Source organism: Camelus ferus, chromosome 23, assembly GCF_009834535.1.
Source record: "Camelus ferus isolate YT-003-E chromosome 23, BCGSAC_Cfer_1.0, whole genome shotgun sequence".
Lineage (NCBI taxonomy): Eukaryota > Metazoa > Chordata > Mammalia > Artiodactyla > Camelidae > Camelus > Camelus ferus.
In genome coordinates this window covers 24341926-24362669 of record NC_045718.1, presented here as the reverse complement: position 1 = coordinate 24362669, position 20744 = coordinate 24341926, and the positions used below count along the sequence as shown (strand labels likewise).

The 20744-nt window shown below is 34.4% G+C and overlaps 1 protein-coding gene across 1 annotated transcript in view; it reads left to right on the top strand.

Annotated features, from left to right (window-relative positions):
- Positions 1-20744, top strand: part of HMCN1 (hemicentin 1) — a 399750-nt gene that overhangs the window by 247826 nt on the left and 131180 nt on the right. The window contains 6 exon segments of the mRNA XM_006185542.3: positions 10086-10187; positions 10987-11163; positions 11994-12145; positions 13264-13387; positions 17664-17839; positions 19690-19786. Of these exon segments, the coding sequence (XP_006185604.2) occupies positions 10086-10187; positions 10987-11163; positions 11994-12145; positions 13264-13387; positions 17664-17839; positions 19690-19786 (828 nt within the window).

The window sequence follows — 20744 nt, the reverse complement described above, 5'->3', positions numbered from 1 at the left end:
ATTTCGGTGCTATATATTAAGAGGGACATTGAAAAATCTACAGGGAAGCAACTGTCATTTAATTTAGTTCATTTATTAATTTATTTAACCAATCCTGTAGTTGCTTTTTAAATTGGGGTTTGTTTTAATCCCAGTCCTTAGTGATGGGGTAACACATTCAGTAAATGAGCATTTACTATGATTGTCATCTAAAACCGTGCAGTCCTAAAAACTCAGCTTTCCAGTTGTTCAATATTTTCCTTTTCTATAAAAAAAAAAAAAAGATTGTGGATGCTTTCATCCTTCTCAAGCATGGAAATAAGTGTTTCCAAAAGGTGGAGTAAGGATACATGGTCTCCTGGACTGAAAGATGAAATCATGATCCTAAAAAGGGAACATTCTCATGATCCCCTGGGTCTTCCAGGGGGGGGTCTGTCCGTTATAAAAGGCAGAGGCTCTCAGTAGGTGGTCCTTTTTGATGATCAAAGTTTCATAATTCTGGAAGTTCTAATTCTCTAGACCAAACTATGAAATTATATTTAAATGTCAGATATTTGCCAAGTGAGACAGATGTTTCCACAAACAAATGATTATTTGGGGTCTAATGGCTCAAGCATTTATTTCATCTGCACTTAATTATTTCCTAAGAAAAACCAACCAAGGTAAAGCACCCAGAAGTAGAATGTTGTGTTTAAAAGCATGGGCTTTGAATTTGGGCTCCTATACTCTTGAGTAATATCTGAAGGACAGTGGGCTTAGATGTTAGATTTTTTAAAAGCTCAGTTTTCTCATCTGTAAAATGGAAAGAATGAAGATCATAGCATAATCAGGGAGGTGGTTGTGTGGAATAAATGTAAGACTAGATATGAAAAATTTAGTCTGGTCTCTGATTCCTGGTCATCGTTTGTAGTGGTAGCTTAATGACTGTTTTAGCCAAACACATTTGGCTTCTGGCCCTTCTCACTGCACCATCGTTTTACAAATGTATCTAAAGTCCTGTTGTCTTTACTGTTGGCGAGGAACCATCTTAGGTCTGTATTAGTTGTCTGGTGAAAACATTAGTAGAGCACCATTAATTTAATTGTATTATTTTAAAGTATTTGCTTGGCTAACATCTGCTAACACCCACTAAAAAAGGTTTCTCTATCATTTCTGTGTTTTGCTTAATAGCTCACTTGTGGCCTAAAGGAGACTTGAGAATATTCTTTCTTAAAGGATAACTTCAGTTCAGGGCTCTATGATACTAGTTTCTCAGTATAGATGAATTTATTACTCACTACATTATAATCTTGGTGGTTAGGGAGGATTAACCCTCCCAAATCACTTTGAGATCAGTTACATATTAACTCAGATTTAACCAGGATTTGAAAACATGAATTCCTACCTTTGAGTGATTTAAGTAATAGGCAAAATCTAGACCCACAATATGTCCAGAAGGTATTTTGGTTTTGGCATGATGTAGACATGGAGCTTTTAGAGGAAGAAAGAAACCAACAACTTGGATGGAATTCAGTCTTCTGCTTAGAGTATGCAGACATCTTACTGTTAACATAGTATTACCTTTACTAATGCTTCATCTAGAACAGTGTTCACCTAAATTCAAAATTGCAAGACCATTTCTTTAATGCTAGAAGGGAATAATAGAATTTATATTTGTCTTTAGTTTTTAACCTAAAAATGAACCATTTCATGAAATGACTGATCTTTCCTCATTGAGTGGCTTGGTACTCTTTGAAAATCATTTGATTGTAGATGTAAGAGTTTATTTCTATAATCTGAATTCTGTTCCACTGCCTAAACGTGTATCCTTATGCCAGTACCACGCTGTCTTTTTGTATTTCTTTTTTTCCCCCTCAGCTGTATTGAGGTATAATTGACAAAGTTATTTATATTTAAAGTGTACAATGTAATAATTTGGTATATGTATACTTTGAAATGATTAGCACAATCAGGTTAGTTAACACCTCCATTACTTCACATAGTTACTATGTTTTTGTGTGTAGTGAGAACACTTAAGACCTATTGTCTTAGCAATACAGTATTATTGGTAGTATAGTTACCACACTGTGCGTTAGATGTCCAGAACTTACTCATCTTACAAAGGAAGGCTTGTACCCTTTGACCAGCGTCTCCCCATTGCCCCAGCGCCCAGCCCCTGGTAACCATCATTCCATTCTGTTTCTATGAATTTAACTCTGTAAATTCTACATATAAGTGAGATCATTCAGTATTTGTCTTTCTTTCTCTGGCCTATTTCACTTACCATAATGTCTTAAAGGTTCATTCAGGTTGTTTCAAGTGGCAGGATTTCCTGCTTTTTCAAAAATGGCTGAAAAATACTCTGTTATATATGTGTGTGTGTGTGTGTATGAGAGAGCGAGCTAATATCTTCATTATCCATTCTTTTGTCTGTGGACACTTAGGTTGTTTCCATGTCTTAACTATTGTAAATAATGTTGCAATGAACATGGAAGTGCAGATACCTCTCTGAGAGGCTGATTTCATTTCCTCCAGATAGATAACCAGAAATGGGATTGCTAGATCCTATGGTAGTTCTATTTTTAATTTTTTGAGGAACCTTTATACTGTTTTCCATAGTGACTGTACTATTTACATTCCTACCGAAAGTGTACAAGAGTTTGCTTTTCTCCACATTCTCACCACACTTATCTCTTGTATTTTTTTTTTTTTTAAGAATCATCCTAACAGGTGTAAGGTAATATCTCATTGTGATTTTGATTTGCATTTCCCTGATGATTAGTGATGTGTTGAGCTGCTTTTCATGCACCTGCTGGCCTTTTGTATAGCCTCTTTGGAAAATTGTCTGTTCAGGTCTTTTGACCATTATCTAATCAGATTATTTGGGTTTTTGCTATTGAGTTGTCTGAGTGTGTCTTTTGGATATTAACCCCTTATCATATGTATGGTTTGCAAATGTTTTCTCCCATTTCGTAGATTGCCTTTTGTTTTCCTGATGGCTTCCTTTGCTTTGCAAAAGCTTTTTAGTTTGTAGTCCCATTTGTTTATTTTGCTTTGGGTGTCATATCCAAGAAATTAATACCAAGACCAATGTCAAGGAGCTTTTCCCCTATGTTTTTTTCTAAGAGTCTGTGGTTTCAGGTCTTACATTTAAGTCTTTAATCCATTTTGTCTTAATTTTTGAGTACCATACTGTCTTGAATAATTAATTGATTTCCATATGGTAAATCAACTCTGCCTTCCTGGGATAAATCCCTCTTAGTCACAGTGTGTAATCTGTTTTACATGTTGCTGGATTCACCTTGCTAGTGGGTTTTGGGGTTTTTTTTTTTTTTTGGTGATTTTTGTGTCTGTATTCATAAGGGGTATTGATCTGTAGTATCCTTTAATTGGCTCTCTCTCTATGGTTTTGTTATCTTGGTAAAACTTAACCTCTGAGAATGATTTTTTAAGAAGTGTTTCACTCTCTGCTATATTTTGAACGAGTTTGTGAAGGATTCATGTTATTTCTTAAATGTTTGGCAGAATTCACCAGTAAAGTCATGTAGGTCTGACATTTTGTGTGTGTGTCTGAAGTTTTTTAAACTACTAATGTGATTTCTTCATTTTTATATGTCTATTCAGATTGTCAAATTTTTTGGAGTCAATTTCAGTACTTGGTGTCTTCCTAAGAAGTTATTTATTTCATCTAGGTTATCTAATTTGTTGGCACACAACTATTTATAATATTACTGTATAGTCCTTTTTGATTCTGTAAGGTTGGTAGCAATGACCCCTCTGTCATTCCTGATTGTAGTAATTTGATCTTCTCTCTTTTGATTTATCTTGGTCTGTTAAGCTAAAATTTTGTCCCTTTTCAAAAAACCGGGTTCTGATTTAGTTGCTTTTCTCTTATTTTTCTGTTATCTATTTATTTGTCTATTATTTATCTGATCTTTATTACTTCCTTTTTGCTTGTTTTGGGTTTAGTTTGTGCTTCTTTTTTTCTGTTTTTTTTTTTAGATGGAATATTAGGTTATTTGAGATTTTTAAAATATACTTCTTTATAGCTATAAATTTCACTCTAAGCACTGCTTTATCTGTCTCTCAAAAGTCTTGGTATGTTGTGTTTTTATTTTCATTTATCTCAGAGTATTATCTAATATCACATATGATTTCTTCTTTAACAAATCAGTTACTTAAAAGTGTTACTTCCTTTCTACATATTTGTGAATTTCCCAAATCTACTCTTATGATTGATTCATAATTTCATTCCATTGAGGTTTAAGAACACACTTTGTATGGTTTAATCCTTTTAAATGTATTGAGACTTGTTTTATAGCCTAACATATGGTGTATTCTTGAGAATGTCACATGTGCACTTGAGAAGAATGTGTATTTTGCTGTTCTGGGTGGAATATTCTATGTGTATCTGTTGCTTTATAGTATTATTCAAGTCTTCTATTTTCCTATTGATAGTTTTGTCTAATTGTTCATTATTGCAAGTAGAATATTGAAGTCTCCATCTATTATTGTTGAATTGTCTTTCTCCCTTTGATTCTGCAAATTTTTGTTCCATGTATCTTCAGACTGTCTTGTTAAGTTAGTGTATTGTTATAATGGTTGTTATCTTTGGTAAATTCATACTTTCTATCATTTTTAAATGTCCTACTCTGTTGCTAGTAACAATTTTTCTTTTAAAGTCTATTTTGTTTGTTTATAACTCAGTGGTAGAGCACATGCTTAGCATCCGTGAGGTCCTGGGTTCAATCCCCAATACCTCCATTAAAATAAGTAAATAAATAAACCTAATTACCTCCCCACAAACAAACTAAATAAATAAATAAATATTAAAAGTAATTTAAAAAAAGAAAATTTTGTTTGATACTGATATAGCCTCTCCATTCTTGTTTGGTTACTGTTTGCATAGTATATCTTTTTCCATCCTTTTACTTTCAGTCTATTTGTGTCTTTGAATCTAAAGTATGTCACCTATAGACAACATATAGTTGGGTCATGTTGTTATTTTTATTTTTTTGTTTTTTGTTTTTTAAATCCATTCGGCTAGTCTCTGCCTCTTGCTTGTTTAATACATTTACATTTAACATAATTACTGAGATTATAGGATTTATGTCTACCATTTACTACTATATGTTTCTATATGTATTATGTCATTTTTGTTTTTATATTCCTCCATGACTGCCTTGTTGTATTAAGTAGATTTTTTTCTTGTATACCATTTTATTTGTCTTGTTTCATTTAATGTATTTTTTCAGTTCATTTTTAGTGGTTACCCTGAGGACTACAGTTAGCATCTTAATTAATAATAGCATACTTTGAATTAATATCAATTTAATTTCAATAGGATAAAAAGCTTTGGTGCTATATTGCTCCCTTCCCTTTCCCTTTCTTTGTGCTATTATGGTTATACAAATTATATCTTTATTCATCATATACCTATCAATACAGATTTATGATTACTGATTTGTGCTATTGTCTTTTAAATCAGAGAGGAGAAAAAAAGTGTTATATGCAAAATATACAGTTTTGCTATCTTTACTACTAGTTAACCTCTTCCAGTGCTCTTTATTTCTTCATGTGTATTAAAATAACTATCTTTGCAGCCTGAAAACCTCCCTTTAGTATTTCCTATAAGGCTGGGAGCTAGCAAGCAATTCTGGTTTTTTTTTTTTTTCGACAGGTGTTTTAATGTCTCCTCCTAAGGGACAGTTTTGCTGGATATAGAATTCTGGGTTGATAATCTTTTTCTTTTAGCACTTTGAATAAGTCATCCTACTGCCTCATGGCCTCCATTTTTGGATGAAAAATCAGATGTTGGACTTACTGACAATTCTTGTACTTGATAAACTTCTTCTCTCTCTTGCTGCTTTCAGGATTCTCTCATTGTCTTTGGCTTCAAACAGATGTAATGATACATCTACATCTGGATTTCTTTGAGTCTATCCAAGTCACAGTTTGTTAAGCTTCTTTCATGTGAAGATTAATATATTCCTTCAAATTTGGGACGGTTTTAACCATATTTTTTCCCTAATATTCTTCCTGCATTTTTTTCTTTCTTTTCCTCTTGGACTCCCGTTATGCATAACGCTTGATAATGTTCCACAAGACTCAGAGGCTCTATTCTGTTCATTATTCTTTCTTTTCTCTTTCTCCTCCTAAAATTGGGTAATCTCACTTGACCTGTCTTCAAGTTGCTGATTATTTCTTCTTCCAGCTCAAATACTTCTGAATTTCAGAGTTTCTGTTGATTCTTTTTTATAACTTCTATCTCTTGATTGATAGTCTCTGTTTAGGGAGACATTATTCTTGTGCTTTCCTTTAGTTCTTTAGACATATTTTTATTTAGCTCTTGAAACATAACTAAAGTAGGTAATCTAAAGTTTGTGACTAATAAGTTCAACGTCTGGGCTTCCTTATGGACAGTTTCTACTGCATGCTTCTTTTTCTGTGTATGAAACATGATTTCTTGTTTCTTTGCATGTCTCATGATTTCTTGCTGAAAAATAGACATTTTAAATATTAAAATGTGACAGCTTTGGAAATCATTTCCTCTTCTCTCCATGGTTGTTTTTGTTTTTGTTGTCACTTCTATTACTGTTTTTTTTTGTTGTTGTTATTTCTTCTGTTTACTTATTTAGTGAGTAGGTAGAATATTGGCTACCCTCAAAATGTTCATTTTCTAATCCTGAAACTTCTGAATATGATAGGTTACATCCAAAGGAGATTAAGATTACAGATAGAATTAAGGTTGTTAATCAACTGACTTTAAAATAGGGAGATTATTGTGGATTATCCAAGTGGACCCAATGTAATTGTAAGAGTCATGAAAAGTGAAAGAGGAAGGCAGAATTTCAGAATGATAGGATGAGAAGGTCTTATGAGTCCTCCCCCACTTCTTCATTACTGGCTTTGAAGATGGAGGAAGGGGGCCACAAACCAAGGAATGTAAGTGTCCTCTCTAGAATTTAGAAAAGGCAAAAAAACCCAGGTTCTCCTCTGAATCATGCAGAAAGGAACTGAGCCATTCTGCAACCTTGATTTTAACCCAGTGAGACCAGTTGGACTTCTGACCCATGGAATTGTAAGATAATATATTTATATTGCTTAAACTGCCAAGTTTGAGATAATTTGTTATGGAAGGAAAAGAAAACTAATATGGTGACTTCCCTGAACAATCTCTGTTAGGTTTGTTTTTATAAACTTTAAAATGCCCCTAGGAAAAAGGCTGTTTGCACTGAGCTAACTCTGGGTCTGGCTAAATAAAGTCCTGTGAGTGGGAATTTCCTGGGAAGGGCCAGACAGGTCAAATAGAAACAGTCTTCGAGGAATGATACTTTTAGGTAGCTTCAAACCCATTCTATTCCTGCAGTATCTGCTGGGATTTTTTTTTTTTTTCCACCATGGTTGCAGGGCTATTTGTTTTCAAGATTACTGATGAGGTGAGGAGAGAATAATGGGAACAGAGTAAGATAAAATGCCATAATACTTACTGTGCTTAATTAAATTTAGCTGTTTTTCTTGAATAAACCCTCTTGGATTATTCCAAGTCTTTGATTAATTTCCAGAGTTGTGAAAAAGTTGGTTTAGATGGTTTTTCCAATAATCTTTCTTTTTTAAAATTTTTAATAGAGGAGTGGGTTTTCAGACTCCTTATTGTGCCATTCTTGCTGAAATCTAATCTTTTTTTCTTTAAGCTCTATAATGGAATGAAAAATAGCCAACCCACTCCATAGCTCTTTTATTTCTTATTCCTACCATATTGTTTTATTACAGCAGCTGTATAGTCTGTCAAAGTCTTCAATGATCACTTTAGTCCAGAAGCTTCAAGTTAGTATTTAAATAACTGTTTTGAAGAAATGTGTCATGGACTAATTATTTTCCTTTCCAGTTGGAACCAAGTCAGATAGCCATAGTTAAAGATCATTTGTCCTTAATTAAACACCATATCATAAATCAGAATTTAGTGCAGGAAACAGAAACATTCTAGGCATTTCAAGCAGGAAGGTTTAATACATTGATTTAGATGGATACAAAGAAACTACAGGTGTGAAGGAGTGGAGTCTGAGCTTTATCTTCAGAAACAACTTCCAGTAAAGCAGAAATCTGACTGACCCACAAGGACATCTGCTTTTGAGGACAGATTTTACTTTAGATTTGTCAAAAACCAACTGTGAGTTTTATTGTCTTTTTTGTTATTTTTCTTGTTTATTTATTTTCTTTGATGTAGTCTTCTGCTTTTATTTTTATTATTTCTTTATTCTTGACAAATTTGGGTTTATTTTATTGGTATTTTTCTAGAATCTGAGTTGAATGCTTAGAACATTGATTTTCATTATTTCCTAGTTTTTAATATATTAATTAGGCCTTTAAGATTTTCTTTGACTAATGTACTGCTTATTGACATTCTATAGGTTTTAGTTTTAATCAGTCTCATTCTGATTTATTTTTCTATTCCTGTACTTTTGTCTTGATTTCCCCTTTAATAAGGTTTCTTGCCCATGTGGAGAACTTTATATTTTTATCACTGATTTCTGTGCTTTTTTATTACAGTTTTATTGAACTGTGGTTATAAATGCTTTATTGAGATTTTGTGGCCTAATACATAATTTACTTTGAAAATATTCTGTTAGCATTTGAAAATAATACCTATTTTTATTAACCATAAATAACACAAACATGCGTCTCTCTATATACATGTATACATACAGAGATACACACACACAATCTGGATGGGTAATTTTAGTTTTCAAATTCCTTATAACTTTATTTTTGTCTCACTACATAGTCAATTTCTGAGAAAGGTGTACTAGAATATGCTTCTTTTAGATTTTTCAGATTTTTTTGCTTTTTAACAATTTTTGCTTTGTTATTATATCCGTAAAGCACTGTCATTATAATGGATTCTTCATGGAAGATAACAGTTCAATCAATAGAAAGCATTTTTCTTTGTCGTGTTTAATGATTTTTGCCTTGTGTACCAGTTTGTCAGAAATTGATAGCACCTTGTGGTTCTGGCTTACCTCTGTCCAGCTCTTTATTGTCACCATTTTTGCAGTTGTCTTACTTGTGCTTGTTATCCTTTCGGATTTTGTAATTTAAAAAATACCATTAACCTTCAATAGTGTTAACTCTTTCTCTGTTGACCAAGAAAATGAACTCCTTCACATTTATGCTTTTGATTTATGTATTTGATTTTATTTCTGCCATCTTATTCAGTTCTGATCATTTTTCTTGTTCCCCTTTCTACTTTCTTCTTTCTCTGTTTTTGCTAGATTAGATTAGATCAATTCTTTAATTGTATATGAGGTGGAAGTGAGGAGCTCTGGTGCACTGAATAAGTTAAATTTAGCAAATCTTTAAAATATTTTTTATATAAGCCTCAACTCCAACATATCTACAACATCCTCTCCAAATAAGACAAGACCTCTAGTTTATATGTCATTTTTTTTCATCCTGGCATCTCTCCTACACCCCCTTGAGAGAGGAGAAAACATAGGGCGTTGCTGTTCTAGGTTGTTACTTTTACACACTGCCTTTTAGACTTCCTGAACTCCTACTTTATAAATACATTAAAAAGTAGAGCAGCATTATCTGTGATTATTTAAAGTTGAAAACGTAGTTTTCTGTATTATTGTACTGACAATTTAATTGTAAATGTTATATCAAAAGAAAAAAGTCTAATAAGTAAACAAAAAATGATTCTAATTTCTCTGAAATGGTTTAAGGTAGTCTGTTCTACGGTAGTCCATTATTTTGAGAAATATTGATGTCCTTCACTGGAAGAGTTCAAATGCGTTAGATTACTTCTTGGTAAAGGCAATTCATCATGAGACTGATCAGATTAATTAGAGTGAAAATATATTCCTTTAACATTCTTTTACTGCTCTGCTAATGTACAATTCTAACTATCTTCTTGTCTGGGTACAGAGAAATGGATGATCCAGAAAACCTATGAAGATCTTTTTTCCCTCCTGTTCTTCAACTCTGCTTAATAGTATACTTTTATTCCAGATATATCATTGCATATAAGTGAAAGAAAGGAAGAAATGATGATTTCCACTGAGCAAACAGTTTCACTTTTAGTATCCTATTTGTGTGTATTAACTGTCTGTTTGGGCTTCTTACAGAACCACCCAGTCTGGAGGATGCAGGGAAGATGCTGAATGAGACCGTGGTGGTGAACAACCCCATACAGCTGGAATGTAAGGCAGCTGGAAATCCCTTGCCTGGTATGTTTACTTGTGGACTCTGTCACTTATTAACATGTTAAGATTTCTGGGAATAGCTCAATCTGTTTATTAGCATAATGTAGTAATTACTAATAAAGGAAATATAGAATACATTTCAAAAGTAAAACATTGATAAGGATAACATTAAGTGGATGCTGTTTTTGAATTTTCATTGCTTTTAAGTACATGAAATTATTTACCCATTTAAATAATGTAGAAATATGTGAATAGTTATTCTATTGTCCTAATTGTGGCCACAAAATGCACAATAGTATTGTAGATACATTTATGTTGAAAAATATGTTTTTATCTATCTAAATTGATTATCGATCAGTCATTTGATGAGAGTGTTGTTTTGTTGATTATCATCATTGGTAAGTTATTTATGAATTAAAACTAGTATAAAAATAGTATAAAAGCTAACAGTGTGTATAGTGTTTGATTTTGATTAGATGCATAGACAAAATTTTTATAGATGAGAAGAATATATACTATATCCAAAGAAATAGAATTGGTTAAAAGTTTGCTGTTAAACATTATTGATACATTAGAAATAATGTAAAGATTATCTTTTTTAATAAATTCACTTCAGAACTCTTATATTGGCTTTTCTATCCATGTTTTTCTAAGATTTACCTTCTAGAGATCAACCCTGAAAAGATATTTAGATTAACCTGGAATGATAAATATAAGAATGAAACAATTGTTACTATTGTATTTAAGCTCCAATGTAGTGTATATGTTGAGCTTTAAAAGAAACATTTTAAATAGATGGGCTTCTCTCCTCTTCTCCTTGCAGCTATTATGTGGTACAAAGATAATTATCCACTGTCAGGTTCCACTAGTGTGACCTTCTTGAACAGAGGACAGATCATTGATATCGAAAGCGCCCACATCACAGATGCTGGCATATATAAATGTGTAGCCATCAACTCTGCTGGAGCTACAGAATTATTTTACAGTCTTCAGGTCCATGGTTAGTGCTACATCTAGATTCATCCTGGGGTAAAGAAGCATTCAGAATGATTAAGTGCATCTATAAAATTCTAGGGAACTAGCTCAGTGGTAGAGAGCATGCTTAGCATGCATGAGGTCCTGGGTTCAGTCCCCAGAACCTCCATTGAAAAAAAAAAAGTAAATAAATGAAAATAAAAGAATAAGATTTTTTAAGTTAAATTTTGAAACCTTTTCGCATTGTGTACATGTATCATCACGTTGTACACTTTAAATATATTTCAGCTTCATTTCTCAGTTATATCTCAAAAAAGCTGAAAAAATGATAGATTTTTAAAAAAAGGAAAAAGCATTGAGGGGAAAAACAAAAAAATGATTAAGTGCATCTGTAAAATTCTAGTGTGAATATTTAACAAAGTGTGCTATTGTCATCTTTATTCAAGGGTGCAGTGTACTAAAACTGATAAGCATTTATATTTTTTGATTCTTATCAAATACTCTGTTTCCATAGACGGTTGAACTTTAGTTTACTTTAGATGAAGAGCTGAAAATAGTCATCAACAATCTTACCAGCCCTGCTTGTCAATATTGTCTCTCAGTATCATAGGTATTACATAAAGAAATGTTTCCAATTTATTATCTCTAATACTGCTTTTGAGAGTTCTTAGTTAACATACTGGAGTAGATACAGTGGAGGGAAACACACACACACAGATACACACACAAGCCTGGAAATCAAGAAACAAAACTGTAAAACAATACTGTGAACAGAATAGTTGTTATTATTTTGAGCTGAAATATTCTGTGATGTGAACATATCTCACTTTTATTTATTCTTTTCTTCCTTTGCAGTGCCCCCATCCATTTCTGGCAGCAATAACATGGTGACAGTGGTGGTTAATAACCTGGTGAGGTTAGAATGTGAAGCCAGAGGTATCCCTGCCCCAAGTCTGACTTGGTTGAAAGACGGGAGCCCTGTCGCTGGTTTCGCTAATGGGATACAGGTACTTTCCATCATTCCTTAGGTGAAATCTACCATCTGAGTGTTCAATACAGGGAGTATAAACAAGTAAAGCTATTAAAAGGATTTGGAGAACAACAGTTTACAAATGTTATCCAAAAATGTACACGTATATATTCATAAAGGCTGTGAACATACAATTGGAATTTCTAAACAATTCCTTAAAAACTCAGTTCCCTTATCTCATATGTAGTGCTATATTTTGGCCATTGTTTTAGATACTTTGTACTTCCCCTCCCCCTCCCCTGCCACCACCATAAAAGATACCCTACACAAAGAAATGTTCATCAACAACAGAAACAGGAATTTCCTGGTAGAATTTATCTTTAAATGTCTGGAAATAATAATCAGAGAACCATATAGAGTATATTTACTTCTACAAGAACATCAAATAAAGAAAAATGATAAAGACAGCATTAGGAGAAATGAAATTTGAGTCTGAGAAAAAAATTTAAGTACTTTGCACTGACTCAGAATTTAAAATACAGGAACACATATATCTCATTTAAAATGTACTTGAATTTTATTTTGCCTAGCAGAGAGCATTGATCTTCCACTATTCGGCTCCTTTAGCTTTTCTTGAAAATCCATTGCTGGTAGAATTTGGAATCGTAGGCTATCCAGAGTCAGTGTCAGTATTTTAGTGGTACATCTACATCAGTGGGATGAAAGGGCAATTAATGTGACTAATTAATTTATTTGGCTGCTACTATGCTGTTAATTTTAACTTTGCACTTGTTCTCCCAAAGAAAAAAAAAATGGGAGAATTACCTCCTTTTATTCCCCTTTCTTCTCATTTTTCCCCCTAAGTGGCTTTCCCTCTTTCTGTAGTAAGTATGGATAAAACTGGATTTTCACTGTATGTAGAGAGTTGTGTTCAGTAGTCTTTACCAAGTTTGGGTCTAGCCTTTCTGTCTTCTGAGATGCTAGAGAATATGAAAAGGGATTAAATGATGCTTGCCCTCTTTGAAATGTCCAAGTGGAAATCCTTCCAGAGGCAAATGTTCAGTTGATCAATGTCAGAAAGTAAGAGGAAAAGGATGTTGACACCTACCATTCTCGGGAGACACGTCAGTTACTTAGCTTTCTGATCATTGATAGGTTCTGTCTGGGGGCCGTATCCTAGCACTGACCAGCGCACAGATCAGTGATACGGGGAGATACACCTGCGTGGCAGTGAATGCTGCTGGGGAGAAACAAAGGGACATTGACCTCAGAGTATATGGTGAGACATTTTAATAATTATTTCTGCTCCGTTAGAGCTGTGTTGAAGTCCTAAGATCACTGAGGAAGTTAAGAGTTTTTGACAATAAAGAACTATGAACAATAGAAATGATATTATAAGATTAATTAAATCAGATTCTCCCTTTCTCCCTTATATTTGACTGTAACTAATTTTCCTTTTTTGAAGTTCTGAGAAATGGAAATGCATACATCTGGCATGTAGGGTGTTAGTTTTATGGAGTACTCTGAAGAACGTGACTATGGAGAGATCTTTGCAATCTGAAAGACATAATCTTCTTCCTAAAGCATCTGTTCAAGTAGTTCTCCTGATCTATTCTACTTGAAGCCTGTATTTTATTACCTTTTAATTATACTTACCATCAGCATATTTTGCAGGCAATACTATGCCTATGAATTAAAGGCTATTTGGAAAGCAAGGGTAAAGCAAACATAAACTTAGGCAAAATTCAATTATTTTTTTCCTACGTACGATGCAGCTGTAAGGTATGAAAGGGAATGTCTGGTTCCATCACATCAGAAGGCCCCCCAAGTGAAGTTGAGGGCCTCACTGGCCTCCATTCATAGATTACACTTGTTCCACGTTGTAGTGTATTTTTGCATTTAGAGCAGTTTCAGGCTATTTTCCAGGGTCTTATTTGCATGATATTCCTTGGTTCTTGAAAGTAAGAATTTGTTTCTTCTGTGGCCCTCAAAGAGTATCTGTTTCATGCAGGCCTTCTAAATCCTACGTCACTTCCAAATAATTTAATCCTATTCGAAATGTATTACTTGACTTCCTTTTTTTACCTCCAAGAGATGTGGATTGACTTCCCTTTTTGAGTTTCCCAAAAACAAATGTAATCATCACAAATAACTTATATAATAAGTCATAATTTTTTAATAAAATGGTCCCTTGTTACATCATGGATGCCATACATGTCTGTTTAAGCTAAGAAATCCCCATTGGCATCAGTAGCCTGGTAACTACCCAAGGCTGGCTATGCATCCCTCTTTATGTTGTTTCTGCAGTTGACATGGGTCTGTATCCAGCCCCCAGCTTTGCTAGCGCTCTGCGTCTGAGATAACAGATGGGCCTAAGAATGCCCAACCCCAGGGAATCTAACGCCTTCCCTTAATGGGTCACTTTTATGCTTTATGAAGAGCTGGAATGTTTCCAATCTAAAATATCCTTAGAGAATGATTCATCAGTCTGAGTACCAGTCACAGTAGCTCCTTCAGTCACTAGCAAGCAAGCAGAGGACCGACGTTGATATTCACTGGGTTTTTAGTCAGCAGTGAAAATCTGGAATTGGCTCCTTACATTTCTGCATTGGTCAGTGTCAAAAGTGAACCCGAGAGATGATAGAAAGTTGATATTTTCCAGAGATTATAAAAATGGGCATCACTCTTTATCATTTGTTCAGAATCTCCCATATTACCCATTTAGTCTGAGAACCGGGATCTTCCCATTGTTATTAAAGTCAAGTGGCCAGCTAACACATACGTACATTTGAGAACGTGCCTGTGTGTTTAGCATTTGAAATATGTGTGCATAGCAAGCTGCTAAATAAGTACCACATTAGAGCAGGTTTTTAATCTGAAATTAGTTTCCAATCTATGCTCTACTCCGTAATTATATTCCTAAATTTGTGGTAGTAACCTTGGCAATCTTGTGTCTATTTGGTGTCTAATGAATGTGCATCCTCAGAGGCAAGTCCTTTTCAGATTTACATTGTAGAGGGTGGGGGTGGTAGGAGGAGCAGACAGTGGGTAAATCCTTTTCCCTACAATTATAAGAGGAGCTCATTAAAATGTTTCTCCCTGGTATAAATTCAGAGTATGTATTACCATATTCTGAAGTGCTGAAACAAGAGAATTGAGTTTTAAAATGATTTGGATTCCTGTAGCACCTTTTCTGGAAACGTAAGCTCAGAGAAACTTTGTAGACCATCACACGTTCTCCAGCGTCCCAACAAGCGTAACCATATGGCAATTTTGGTTTTGGTGATTAAATTTAACAAGTATAATGTGTAGGATGAGAAACAGGCACAACACACCCTTTCTTAAGCAACATAACCACAGAGCAGAACAGGGGTAACATCTAAGGAAGCTGAGGATCTAAAGGGTGGAAGTTTGTTTTCTTCTCAGACTAAATAAAAAGTTGCAAATGAAAGAGCAGAAAAAATAGTGCTTTGGTAATATATATCCTGGGCTGTAATCAGATTTGCTTTAAGCTCCGTTCCTTAAGAAACAAATACTCTATTGTTTTCGCATTTTTCCTCTCAATTTAAAAAATATGATTTTCTCTTGAGCTTGATTCAGCTAATTTAGCTGTAAAGAAAAGTAATTGAATGGAAAATATTTGGAAATAAATTAGCATTCTGCTTTCTTGAATTATTTCTGACTTTTACTTCTGTAAGCAGTCATAAAGAATTTACGCTCTTCTGCAAATTCTACAAATAATCTAAGATAAACATATTTTTATACAGTTGTGGTACATTTTTATCCACTGAGACCAGACTTAACCTGAAGTTATTTCCACGCTGTGAAATCGGCTGTTCTATTTAGGACTTTCTATGCTAAGGCTGGTGAATGTATCTTTTTTTCATAATATCTTAGAAGATGGCAGTCATTGCACTGATTTTGCCAAGATTACAGAAGTTTTCATCTCAAACACACTAGTTGTATATCTCTTATCTGATGTGTCACATGTTAAAAACAATCTCCAAACCTGCTGTTTTCTGTCCCCCCTACATAGATTACTGTAAGTTTCTAGAGAGCCAGATGTTTCTGTGTGTATTAAATTTAGCAGAATGGACATCACAAATCTTTGCACTAATGCTCCACTGGTCTGTTCCAGCCATTGTGCATGGAATTTCTTCCTTTAGCATCAGTTCCTTTGGGCTTAGTGTGAGTCCTGCATCCAGAGACAGCACAAAAAAGTACCCTCTAGTTCATATGCCTTTCATTCCGCAGAAGACATGGTAGCAGAGGAACCTCCTGGAGACAGAAACACATTCCTAGCGAAAGTCTGCTGCATTGGTTGTCTTTTGCCGCATGCTGCAGTATCAGGCCAGAAACAATGGTTAATGGACTGTAACGACATTCCTTAGCACAGAAAGCTTACTTTCACCAAAGCATTTAAAAAATCCTTTAGAATTCATTTCAAGGAAACTTAACTTTTCTTGTAAAAACAAAACAAAACTACAAATATAGTTAGTCTCCTACAGTCCTAAATAGTTATGGGATTTAGTAAGAAATGGCCAAGGAAATTCCCCTCTGTGGTTTCTTGGAGTTACCCTTTTCTAACAGGCCTGATTTCATTATTAGTTCATGTCTTTAAATTATTGTAAGTACAGGCCTGAAACAGCCCTTGAGAGCTCGTGCTCACCCTCTCGTTCTTGGCAGGGCTGTGCCTAAACCGTCCGAGACAATGATTGTTTACTCTATTTTTTAATACACCCAAGGGAAGGCGATTCCTTAAACTTCTCCAAGAACATATTTCAGCATCTGACAGGCCTTGTAGCCAGAGAATTCTCATTTTATTCTCATTAAAATTTCAATTCATTTCTTCTTCTTATGTTAATTCTATGTTGTACAGCTGGTCAGTGATTTAGTTCGGTCTTTAATGTATCATTTATCCCACATGGTCTTTATTTCACAGAAAGTTGACAGGGCACTGTGGAAGACCAAACAGCGCTCTAAACTGCAAGTCAGAAGATTGCTAGCTTTGCCACCAATTAGTCATGTTATTTTGAATAAGCTCTTTTTTGTCACCCGTCTAAAATTTTGCACACCAAGAGATGGGGTTGGGTGATCTCTTTCAACTTGATGTTGGTTTTTTGTTTTTTTTTTTGCCTCAGTGTTTATGAAATTTGTTTTCTTTTGCAAAAAACATAAATAAATATCAAAAATGTATTTGCTTTCGATTCATTGTTATTTCCAAAATACTTCACTTAATACTTGGAAAAGCTGAAGCAAACGATACCTAATTCAAGAAATTACTTAAACGGGCAGCTGGTGAGAACTTCCAGTTCTCAAACTTTTTTCCAGTGGAAAGTTAATGAAAAGCTATTTCTGTTCAACAGGAGCACATTAATCGGTGATTTATTAACACTTGATTCTGAGCGAAATGGTGCAGAGGGTATGTTAGAACTGTTGTGATCCTACATCTTAAAAAAACTAGTAAAGTTATTCAGTATATTCCCTGATTATTAATAAAGATAAGCAGTGTGCTGGCCTCTTTTATCCTGAGGGAAAACCCATCTTTCGCTTAGTTGCACCAAATATTATGGGAGAAGAACAGAACATCTCTGTCCTCATTAGCCAAGCTGTGGAGTTACTATGTCAAAGTGATGCTATTCCCCCACCTACTCTGACTTGGTTAAAAGACGGCCGCCCCTTGCTGAAGAAACCAGGCCTGCATGTCAGTGAAAATGGAAGTATGCTAAAGGTAAGGCTATAAATTTATTTACTTCATATATTAATCTTAAGCTCATGGCTTTGGTATTACCCCTATTAAATTTTTACAAATATTCTACTAATTTCATCTTATAAAATTCTAAGAAAATAAACTATGGTTACCAAAGGGGAAAGGATGAGGAGGGATAAATTAGGGGTTGGGGAGTAACAGACACACATTACTATATATAAAATAGATAAACAGCAAGGACCTACTGTATAGCACAGGGAACTGTATTCAATTTCTTGTCATAACATATAATGGAAAAGAATCTGAAAAGAAAATATGTACATATGTATGTTTATGTATAACTGAATCACATTGCTGTACACCTGGATCTAACACTGTAAATCAACTACACATCATTAAAAAATTTTTTTTAAATTTCCAAACAAGAAAATAAATAGAAGTTTACTTGAATAAATTTTTATAAAATTGCAAGAAAAATCTAGGAACCCTTTTATTAATGAGATTTGTAATATTTTTCAATCTTATGCTTAGTAAGTTTTAAATATTTAAATATCAGTCCATATGTGTAGCCAGAAGCCATTCAAACAATGCTTCTAGGAAAGTACTATAGAAATATTCTAAGGAGTGCATCATCTTCAGTCATCCAATGAATCAGCAAATACCCACTCTAGGTGCTCTACATATGGATACAAAACAGTAGGACACATTTATGCAAAATGTCTCCCAATTTTGCCTAAATATATGAACATTTCACAGCTCAGTTGGGAAAACACAGTAAGTGCTATAAATCTCTAACTTAATTACCAAGTGGATGATACAGACAATGCATTTGTGGGAACATAGCAAAAAATGAGGCTGTGGTTGCCTAGAATAGTCTTGGTAGGCTGCTTGGCTTTGTATGGGTAGATAAGACAAAAGGCTTGATTGTGGAAAGCAAGTAAGCTACTGTGGCTGAAGCAATTTAACAAAGTGAATATTTGGATATAATGTTGACAGGGTCAGTTTGAATGAAATAAGAGCTAGCCTAAGGAATTAGGATTGAGGAAGCCAACAGGCCACTGGAATGTTTATAAAATCCTCATAATAACCCTATTTAGAATTGCAAGAATGGCTAAGTAATCTGCCCACAATTACCGAGTGGCAAAAATGGGATTTGGATACTAAAGTATAATTTCAGAATCCATGCTACTAACCACTCCACCATATAGCTTCTTGGTAAAGGAGGGTTATGACTGTCCAACAGAGAGGGTCTTGAGAAGTGAATGATGGTTGTCAAACATAGGAAGCTAAGGAGCTTACAGAAGGAGGACACAAGTATGGGAGAGAGTGGGCCGGAGGCTGAGGGTGTCTGTTAGAGGCAGGTAGGTAGAGACCTTGGGCACATGATCCTGTAATGATGGAGCTGGGAAGGAAGGAAAAGCCAGAATCACTAAGAGGGGAGAGTACGATAAGTCATTTGGGCTAGGTAGGGGAAAAAAAGCAAAAAGCACTGTCGCTTCTCAGAGGCAGAGCCCAGAGTGCTAGAAAGCAGCTGGTAGAATTCTCAAACCTCAGCTATGACTGAATGTTAGGAGACAATTGTGCAAACGCAAGTCCCAGCACTGGCGGTGGAGAGCTACACGTGATTAGAACTATCTTAACAAATTTCAGTGAGTAGTGGTATAGATGAGGGTTACTGAATCTTGATACGTATTGAATGTGGGTAGTGGGCATACAGCCATGCATTTTATTATTATTCTCTCTACTTTTTACATGTTTGAAGACCTTCAGAATGCAAATGAAAAATCCAAGATGGCAAATAACATTAGTAGAAAAGCCCCAATGACTTAGGAAATGGAAATTGTGGTTTCAAAGCATGATTTTGTTTTCAGATCGAAGACGCTCAGGTTCAAGACAGTGGTCGTTACACCTGTGAGGCAACAAATGTCGCTGGAAAAACTGAGAAAAACTATAATGTCAACATTTGGGGTAAGTGGGATCAGCCCCTGTAAAGCCAATGATGAAGCCCATGGTTTAACCACTGATTCTGTTAATTCTTAAAATGATAACCACATAACTAAAAATCGTCATCATACATAGATGGACACTAATCAATATGTTGAAATGATACCAAACTGTCTTGAATATCAGCTTATAAAATTAATTCAAGAGCAACTAGATAGAGCTTCTGAACCTAAACGTATTAGTCGCTACAACTTGGATGTAGAGTGGTTCTCCTCTCCTGCCTGATGAATAGGCTCTTAAGCTTTCTCAACCAGGATCTTCTAATGACCGATTCTTCTCCACGGACAGAGAGCATGCTGCTCAATTGAAAATAAGTCAAAAGACCAAATTATGTATGTGAATTATGTGTGTGTGAGAGAGACGGTGCGCATGCACTTGTGGGTGAGGGAGATTATTCTGCTGACAAATGTGAAAAACTATCCTTGCTTGCAGTTTTACTATTTGTTACTAATTAAGGTAATTCTTAGGCATAATCACAACTCTTACATTGGCTGTGGTTGTCTGCTAATTGTTAAAAAGTGTTCTCATTGCCCATATAGTTACCTTTATTTTAAGTACTTCTTTAAATTCATTTATAACGTATTAAGCCCTCTTAATTTTTATTGTATTTGTTTAGATTTTTAAACTATTAAGATATTGACCTGAAATTTATCTTTAATTATAAAAGTTAATTCAAAAACACATTTTAAAATAAAAATAGGTAGGCGAAGTAATCTGATTCCAGTGGAGAACAGGTATTTTTAAAACTTTAAAAGTATACATTTATGCAGAAAATGACTTAATTATAAATCATTATTTTAAAAATCTTGAAGATTATGAGAAGTGTTGTTATTCACCCTATAACAGGATTAATTTAAATGGTAGAATCTACTATGTAGTAACTTTACATTTACTACATATTAGTTATGTATCATTAACTTCT